Below are 8,917 nucleotides of genomic sequence, written 5' to 3'. Positions count from 1 at the left end.
CCCCCCTTCCCTCCTCCCCCAACCGGTCTCCTCTCCCTCGGGAGGATCCGCGGCGTCGCGTCTCGAATTACAAAGCACGCGCGAAGAAACTTATTACCCGCCTATCGACCGTCGAAATGTAATCCTCTTGCTCGTTTGCTTGAAAAATTGAACGAGGCACACAAACTCCCCTCGTCGCGCGTTGGCACTTCAAATCCTTTTTTTTTTCTTACGCTCGTATATTCCAGATTCTCGGAATATAAAGCGTTTAAATCTGAACACGTAATATAAATTCCGAACTCAACGCGGAATGAATCACAGTATTAACTTTTTTTTAAGTGAAGAAGGCAATTATTCGATGCGATTTTTTTTTTCTTTTTTTAGTACTTTATTCGTGCAAGCAACAATAAAATGTAAACGCGTCTAACGTAATGTGACAACGGTCCGGTTGTCACACATCACATCGCTTATCGCGGGTACCTCTATCCGCGCACAATCAGCGTCCGCAACACACACCATCGCCACGACGGTTGTCCCTCGACGCGGCCCTATATCCTAAGAATTCCAACCGACGGGAACACAGGACGCCGCCGCGCCGCGATCAGCGTAATTGCCGTTTCCGTTTCTGCAATCTGAATCGCCTCGCAACTTCAGAAGCGAAGATGCGGCTTGTTCTTGATCATATGCCTGTAAAGATAGAATTTACATGTAGATCACAGAGGTACTAATTAGCGATTAACGATTTTAAAATATGGGCTTTAAAAATATACAGACTTGACAGTAGGTACAAAACACCCTCAATTTGTCGCATTTTCTTGGAAAAGGCGATAATAAAAGCCAAAGGTAAGCCAAAATAATTAAAATTGTTATAAAAATATATTATTCAATAAAAATAAATTTTTCTTAATAAATCTGTTTAAATTATTTTTCGCTATATACAGATTGTTTACGTCCATTTGAGGATGCTTTATGCTTACGGCCAAGATTGTATATATATATATATATGTATTATTCATAAACTGATTAGAATTTAAAAATTGGAGTTATATTAAATTAAGAAAAATAATTGATCAGCTTAATTTCAGAATATAAGATTATTATATTAGAAAGATACGTGTGTGTACGTGATAATAAATTAAATTGACAAGGTACTCACTTATCGAGATGCTCCCAAAATATCATTAACGCCGCTCTGTCCAAGTGCCTTTTCGTCCGACTCAACTCGATCACTGTGACGGCCCATCGCGCTACGTTCGTGTCCAGCCTCATCTCATCGTATTTCAAGTGAAACGCGCATACTATGGAAGAAGGAACAATTACTTAGGCATTCAAAATACAGCACCAAGTTGCAAAATACAAAATCAAATGCGAGTTATAGTTTCCCCTTTTTGAGAAAGCTAAAGATTTACAGTAATATTTAGTGTAATATAATAAAGCGTCTAATTCATTATATTAGATTACGGCACATTAATTTCACAAAAAAAATGAGAAAAATCTAAAAAAAATTTAGTGAAAGTATGAATTACCAAAATAAAATCACATGCGCGAAAACTAATATTTTTATTAGATTTTTTTCGTACTTTTCGAAAAGATTTCCACCGGGTTGCCATCGAACGGCCAGCCCTTGAATTGCCATGCCGGTCCCATGACGAACACGGCGACGACTCTCTCCCAGTCGGCGTTGGTCAGTTTCTGTGGATTATCGACTACTCGATAAGGTACGGTCAGACCGCCTTCCTTCCGCCGTTGAAGAAGCACCTCGTTCTCCCGCTTGCAGCCCTGCGTCCGTTTGTCCTCATTGGTGACATACTTGAGATCCTGGAGGATGTCCTTGGCGTTGTACATGGTGATGAGGGACGTGTTGGCGCTGGGAATGATGATGATGGGCGTTCGACTGGGTCGCTTGTTCTGCGCGGCTTGCTGGGGCGTTAGTTTAGCGGCGGAGGTCGGCAGCAGGCCGGAGGTCGGCGTGGCGGACGGATTGGTCGGGGGTTTCCTCACGGCGGGATTCGTGCCCTCGGTCACGGACTTGAGCGTCATGCCGTGGTAGGTGCCCATGGTGTCGATCTTGAAGCCCTCCGTCTCCTCCTTCTGCCGGATGAAGCGCTCCTGATCGTAACGATTGTAGACGGCCGGCTGCGGCAGCGGTCGCATGGGCGTCGAGCGCGGCGTCACCATGGGCGCGGGCACGATCGGGCCCTTCTGCCTGCCCTCCTCGCGCGCCTTGATGCTCTGCAGAATCGCGAAGATGTTCTTGGCGAAGATCTTGCCGCTGCTCTGCAGGATGGTCGCGCGCGTCCGCCACTGGCGCTCGCGCGACACGATGTCCTTGGTGTCGTCCACGTCCATGTCGAGGATCACTCGCAGATCCGAGCCCATGCCGATGTCGTCGTTCTCCTTGATGGTCGTGCGCTTCTTCGCCAGACGTTTCGCCTTGATCGCGGCGATCTTCTCCACCGACATCGCCTCCGACAGGGACTTGATATTGTCGACGGTGACCGAGGCCTCCTTGGGAGCGTCGAGACGCGCGGCCAGCTGCTCCTTCACCTTCTGCACGTGGGTCTCCTCGAAGCGGGGCTTCTTCGACGAGCCGCTCTCCAGGCCATCCTCGGCAGCGCGTTTCACCTGCGTCGGGATCTCCAACGGCGCCGACTTGTCGATGGCGGACGACGTCGCGGTCTCGCCGTTGAGATAGGCCAGCAGGTCCTTCCTGTCGGGCCGGCGCACCACCGGGATATTCTCCGCGGCGGCTTGTCGCACGTACACCGGATGTGTAAGCTGAACATGTTTGAGCAGGAATAAGAGACACTCGAGCGTATAGTATTCCTTGGGTGTCCCTTCCTTTCCAGATCTAAAGCAAAAACGAGAAGAAATATAAGTATCCTTTAAAGAGACGAGATCTTTTTTGCAAAAAATATGAGACACTTTTATTATCATTAGGCTTATCAATTTTTATATATCTCTTTAAATATGTGGTACACTCGCGCTTTCAATATAAATTCCTTCATGCGAATTCATGTTCTGAATAAAGTATCACAATCTCGTTGTGATTTTAAATTCAACTGAGAGAGAAGACATAAGAAAATAAAAATTTTGTCCAATTTTAAAGCAAGAATCTAACTTTGATTTTGAATTAAACCGAGAGAGAGAGAGAGAGAGAGAGAGAAAGAGAGAAAGAGAAAGAGATAGTAGCAGCAGAGATAAAAACACAAGAAGATAATAACAATCTTGTATACTCAAGCTAGAGTAAACGTAAGTTCTATTAGGTTCGCAAGTAAAATAAAAATTGAGAGACACTCAAATCGGACAATATATATCGTAGAATGAAGATTTAAGAATCAATCTATAAAGTGTAGAGAAAAGAAATTGAATTTTGTTTATGACGTCGCAAAAAGATATACAAATCTCAGATTTCGGAGTCCCTCAGAAAAATTGGAGAAACGTTTCACAGACACAACGAGACACGTGATCCCCAGCACTCCCGCCTCTCGTCCACTTGGCAAAGGTATTTAATTGCATCTGGAATGCGTTTGTTTATCCATCGTCATTACACACCGTATTTCCCTCTCTCTCTCTCTCTCTCTCTCTCTCTCCTTTCTTTCTCTCCCGAGTATCGTGCTCTCGCTTCAGAGATGGCAGTGGAGCAGATTGCGACCGCGCGGAGCGATCCGACGAGGGACGCCGTATTTTTTTTTTTTTTTTTTTTTTTGACGGGCACTCACCCGTAAGTCAGATAATTGGTCTTCACGTTCTTCGGCCAGGAGAACTCGCCGAATATGATCTGGTTCTCGCGTTCGATTATCTCCTTCTTGTTGACATTATACTGCCGCAGCAGACTCAACGGATCCGCCATGGTCACGAAACTTAGCGAGACTAATCGTCGCGTTTCCCTCCTCCCTTCACCCGCGACTTCCGCCGGACGCGCAAATCGACCTTAGGGCCGACGCGCAACGGACGCGAGTATGAAGGTATTTTTTAATTTTTAATAAAAGTAAAACGTATAAACGTATTTTTGATTAAAAAAAAAAATACGTCCATTGGACTGCATTTGGCGTGTAAAAACGAAGATTTACTCAGAAATGAGTGTCTTACGTATTTTTATCAAAATTGAAAGTGGAAAAGAGTTTAAGTAAACATTTTCTTTATTTCTTTATTTCTCTATGTTTCTTCAGTGAAGAAAAAAAAACGGGAAGCTGAACCGTGCAAAAAATTCAGCTAAAAAAAGAAGAAATTTCCGAGACGAACGACGTGAAGCGCGCGCGCGCGCGCGACGTCGGCCGTCGCCGCGTGCGTTTGGGAACGCACCTCGAGTCACACTTCGGGTCATATGACTGACGTTACGTTGGGCGCCGAGCATCAGACGTGCTGTCGTAGGCGTTGACTCGACGACTCCTCCACACCGCGTCTCCGTGATCCCGAGCCCTCGCGAGCCCTCCGAGTATCCGTGTTTGGCAAGAGAATTGACCGGACGACACCATGGCTCTCAGCGACGCGGACGTTCAGAAGCAGGTGAGCGAGGATTGGGGGCCTCTCGCGTCCTCCTCCTTCGCGAGACACTCCTGCCTTCCTTCCCCGAGCTCGCTCTTCCTTCGGGCGTCGTGCTCTTTCGCGCTATTAATATCTTAACGATTGTTTAGCGTTACGCTAAAACGGCTACTGGTTTTCACTCAAGCATCCTCCTCGACGGCGGGGGGGATTTTACGCATCTTGCGCGAGTATCGGATTTCGTATAGCCACTGGAAACACCTCCTGCCAGGAGCCGAACGGAGCGGGAGTAAAATCCGAATTAATAAATGACCGCTCGCGAAACTTGGACGGCGAGGAGTTCTTCGATCGTTCATTTATAAATGAGTTTTAATGTCTGTGGAGTAAACTTTTAAAAATTGAGAAGTTGCAATGGTTGAAGCTCCTAGGTGGGACGTGACTTGGAGAACATATTTTCATTCGATTTATTGCGCATTCTTGAAAGGGAAAGAAGTATTTAGAAATTGTTTAGAGATATTAAGATTTGAATAGTTGATTATTAAATTATGTAAGAGGCTTATCTGAAGAAAGAGACGATATGATTATAGATCAAGCATATGATGGCCTTCATAGAACAAGAGGCCAATGAGAAGGCAGAGGAAATAGATGCCAAGGCGGAGGAAGAATTCAATATTGAGAAGGGACGTCTAGTGCAGCAGCAGCGTCTCAAGATCATGGAGTATTATGAGAAGAAGGAAAAGCAAGTTGAACTGCAAAAGAAGATGTAAGTATGAATAGCTTTTTCATCATATGTTTAATATTAATTTTAGTTATTTCGTTATATGTTTAATATTATTTATTTTATTTTATCATATGTGTGTGTGTAAACTGTTTGAAATTATAATTATAAGGATTAATTTTATTCATTAATTTTATTTTAAAAAATGATAAAACTGTCTAATATGTATTTGCATTTATAATTTTATGTCTACAGACAATCTTCAAACATGCTGAATCAAGCACGATTGAAGGCTCTGAAAGTGCGCGAAGATCATGTACGCAACGTCCTTGATGAGGCTAGAAAGAGATTAGGTGAAGTAGCTCATAATCCCACGCAATACAGAGAAATTCTCCAGCTGTTGATCATCCAGGGGCTTTATCAAGTAATATTTTTATCATTTTAATTACTCTGTTGCGTTATTTGTCAATTTTTCACTCTGTACAGCGCTCTGTAATTTATATCTTTACAGCTAACAGAGACAAACATTACTCTTCGTGTTCGTCAAGTCGATGTACCTCTCGTAGAGTCCCTCATCGACAGCGTTCAGCAGCAATATAAGCAGAAAACCAAGAAAGACGTCACCCTGAAGATCGATACCGATAATTTCTTACCCTCAGAAAGTTGTGGAGGTGTGGAATTATTAGCATCCAAAGGTAATTATACCGAAATATTTTTCGTTGTGCCGTAAAATTATTAATCGTTATCCTGCGAAAAATATGTAAGAATTATTTGTAATATATCACGCAAAATTTTAGCGAAATCTGAATTACAACTTTGATTTTAGTAAAATAATAATAGAGCCTTGACCAGAATAAATATAGTCAGTTTAATTAATACTGTGTATAAAATTATTTTAATAATTAATTTCATTTCTGATTCACAGGGCGCATAAAGATTAGCAATACTTTGGAGACCAGATTAGAGCTGATAGCGCAACAATTGATACCCGAGATCCGTTCCGCTCTGTTCGGGAAAAATTTAAATCGCAAGTTTAACGATTAAGCTAGTTTCCTTCGACAATTGATATTGATTGACTCTCCAAAACATTCCTTTTAACAGCAAATTACTATCGCATTAATCATGTATTATATAGAATAAAATTAGCATACGACACGCCTTTTGTCGAGACTCATGCCTAATATTTTCAATGAAAGTATATTCTGAATGAATTGCCGTGCAATATTTATCGTTGAAAGAGTCGCGAGCGAACTGTACATTATACTCTTCAGTCTTCACACACAAAAAACAAAAAAGGTCCTTTATTATTCTATCCCCTTCTGACAGACGATAAAATGGACGTAAAAGTGATTAATTATTTCACGATATATTCGATGTGTATCTATACTTAAAATTGCCGTTGAAAATTGGTGTTCACAAACGAGACAAAGTGTACTTTCTCAGGTTAGGAATGTTAACGCGGACGAGATATGTATAATTAATAATTAATGTGTTTTCTTGACTGCTTACGTTAAAAAAAGAAGAATAGCAATTGCAATTGAATGTAGTACAGTCAATATATTGTGCAGAATAATAAACAGAAGTATTGAGTGCGCTTTATATGTATATAAGTACAATACATTTATATACCTATAGAGCATATCAGTAATGTTATGTACATTATGTATAATATATATAATAATGTATCACAATAAATATATGATTCGTTGTTGTTGTAAAAATATCTTGAGGAATTTTAATTCTTACAAAACTAATATGTCGTCTCAATAAATATAATTGTAGATGACAAACGCAGAAAGGTAAACAATTACATGATCTTTAATCAAATACATATATTCTTGTAAGACTAACAATTAATAATAAAAAATACTCAGTAATATATGAATGTTAATAATTGTTTATTTATACATGAAGATAAAAGCACTTTTAGAGAAATAAAATAATTTAATGTTTAAAATCATATTGCATGCAATTCTATTAAAAGTGCAATTTGATTTCGAAAGGTGATTTATAGTGCTTGTAGTTTATACATCTGAGATTTTGCGTACGCAAATGGCGATTCATAATATTTATATTTATATTATTTATTTTTAATTTATACTTCATTAGCTAGGCAAGACATGATGATATTTACACGTGCTTATAAAATATAACATGCACAGTACAGAGACAGATATATTTATAATACAGAATATAAATAATGCACGTAAAAATGTATAAAAAGAATTAGACTATCCTTTTTCATTACGTAGAGATACGAAGATCGACGCATGCCTCTTCTTCGAGATCTAAGGACTCTGGAGTGTCAGTCGGACTGATCTGTTCTCCGTCAAAGTAAAGTTTCAGATTACTTTCCGTAATGCCGAGTTGCTCGGCGCATTTAGCGAATAGTGTCTTGAAGTGTTCGTCCTTCCTAAGCGGGATAGTCAAGGACTGTTTTTTGTTCGCCGTTTGCACCTTAATGGTACACACGTCCTCATCGTTGCTCTTGTCCTTGGATAATGTGTTCATGCCTGGATTCACTATCCCACCGTCTGCAAGTAAGCGTTGCATTATTGGCTGCGTTCAGAAGATACAACGATCGGAGAAGCCATCCACAAGGCAAGAATTAAAATAAATAAGTAATAGACAGAAGACACAACGATTGAGTGACTACTATTGGTATACTTTGTTATTATATATATTTTTCTTCTTCTAGATTTATCATGGTTCTAAAGGTCCGCTCCAATCACAAGTAACAATTACTGAGCGCTCATTCAACCGTCTTGTGTCTTCTGAACGTATTGCTGTAAAATCAACGTGACTAATTTATACCCACCGAGTATATCTATGATGGAAAGTTTGAGCGACGCAGGCGTATCAGTGTGGTTGACAATTTTATCCTTTTTCATGATTAGAACCTCGTTGATGGAAACTTTTTCCAAGTCGGCGTAATGTTGGAAAATTCTTTTGAAATTGTCATGCTGCAATAAGTGTGAAAAAGAATATAATATCGAATAAGACGATAAAAACAATTTATACAAAACTGCGATTTGCCACGTTATTAGCTAACGATCGATACGTACTCTACGCATATTTAAACGATCAATCCTATTCGATCTCCAATGCACTTTTATATTTATCTCATAGTTGTCATCTTCCAAGCATAAAAATTCATCTTCCATGCATAAAAATTCATCTTCGGCTTCATCATCTGACAATGCGATTATATCGTTCGTACGAGGTTCGGGCATTTCGTGCCGCACGAATTCCACATCGTAATCTGGCTCAGCAGGAACATGCTGAAACATTGACAGTAAAAACTATGTACTATCTTTTTGAATTAAACATCAACATATTAATATAATATATCTTTATCTTGAAAACAATATAAACTGTGGACTATGAGCCATTTTTATTATTTTATTGAACCTTTCTTTTATTTATTATATTAATATAAACTGTATTTTGGAAGCTCCATCAAAGTAATTATCAAAATTCGATCTATTTTCAAGATAAATAATACATGCATTTACATATATATTTAAAAAAAATCATTTACATTTTAAAAAAATATAAAAAAAATTACCCTTCCCCTAGTTCGCCTACTGACAGTAGTCGCCCTAGTAGTATTTTTTGTATTCCTTGTATTTCTTACCGTCCTACTTCGTGTTTGTATAACATTACTTATTTCCTCATTATCTATACATATATCCTCATCACTTATTTCATCATTGTTCATATCTTTACCGTTCA

The 8,917-nt window shown here is 39.8% G+C and overlaps 3 protein-coding genes across 4 annotated transcripts; 1 reads left to right on the top strand and 2 right to left on the bottom strand.

Annotated features, from left to right (window-relative positions):
- Nucleotides 1-343: 343 nt before the first annotated feature.
- LOC105462554 (parafibromin) lies at nt 344-3,941 on the bottom strand. Its single transcript, XM_011709235.1, has 4 exons — nt 3,702-3,941; nt 1,560-2,830; nt 1,136-1,277; nt 344-666 (listed from the first exon to the last, which is right to left on the bottom strand). Exons 1-4 carry the CDS (start codon nt 3,830-3,832, stop codon nt 630-632), a joined length of 1,581 nt encoding a protein of 526 aa, XP_011707537.1. The 5' UTR covers nt 3,833-3,941; the 3' UTR covers nt 344-629.
- A 340-nt stretch (nt 3,942-4,281) lies between these two features.
- LOC105462548 (V-type proton ATPase subunit E) lies at nt 4,282-6,551 on the top strand. Its single transcript, XM_011709228.1, has 5 exons — nt 4,282-4,488; nt 5,052-5,227; nt 5,438-5,606; nt 5,694-5,877; nt 6,108-6,551. Exons 1-5 carry the CDS (start codon nt 4,456-4,458, stop codon nt 6,224-6,226), a joined length of 681 nt encoding a protein of 226 aa, XP_011707530.1. The 5' UTR covers nt 4,282-4,455; the 3' UTR covers nt 6,227-6,551.
- Nucleotides 6,552-6,724: 173 nt separating this feature from the next.
- LOC105462549 (uncharacterized protein CG4449) lies at nt 6,725-8,911 on the bottom strand. 2 transcript variants are annotated; one of them, XM_011709229.1, is made up of 4 exons: nt 8,751-8,911; nt 8,248-8,463; nt 8,001-8,145; nt 6,725-7,716 (listed from the first exon to the last, which is right to left on the bottom strand). In XM_011709229.1, the coding sequence occupies exons 1-4, from the start codon at nt 8,901-8,903 to the stop codon at nt 7,427-7,429; spliced, it is 804 nt and encodes a 267-aa protein (XP_011707531.1). In that variant the 5' UTR covers nt 8,904-8,911; the 3' UTR covers nt 6,725-7,426. The 2 variants fall into 2 exon arrangements, with proteins under 2 accessions (XP_011707531.1, XP_011707532.1); XM_011709230.1 differs by having other exon boundaries at nt 8,820-8,911.
- Between the last annotated feature and the right edge of the window lie 6 nt (nt 8,912-8,917).

This window comes from Wasmannia auropunctata, unplaced genomic scaffold (genome assembly GCF_000956235.1).
Source record: "Wasmannia auropunctata unplaced genomic scaffold, wasmannia.A_1.0 LD336097.1, whole genome shotgun sequence".
NCBI lineage: Eukaryota > Metazoa > Arthropoda > Insecta > Hymenoptera > Formicidae > Wasmannia > Wasmannia auropunctata.
This window is presented reverse-complemented; position numbering and strand designations above follow the sequence as displayed.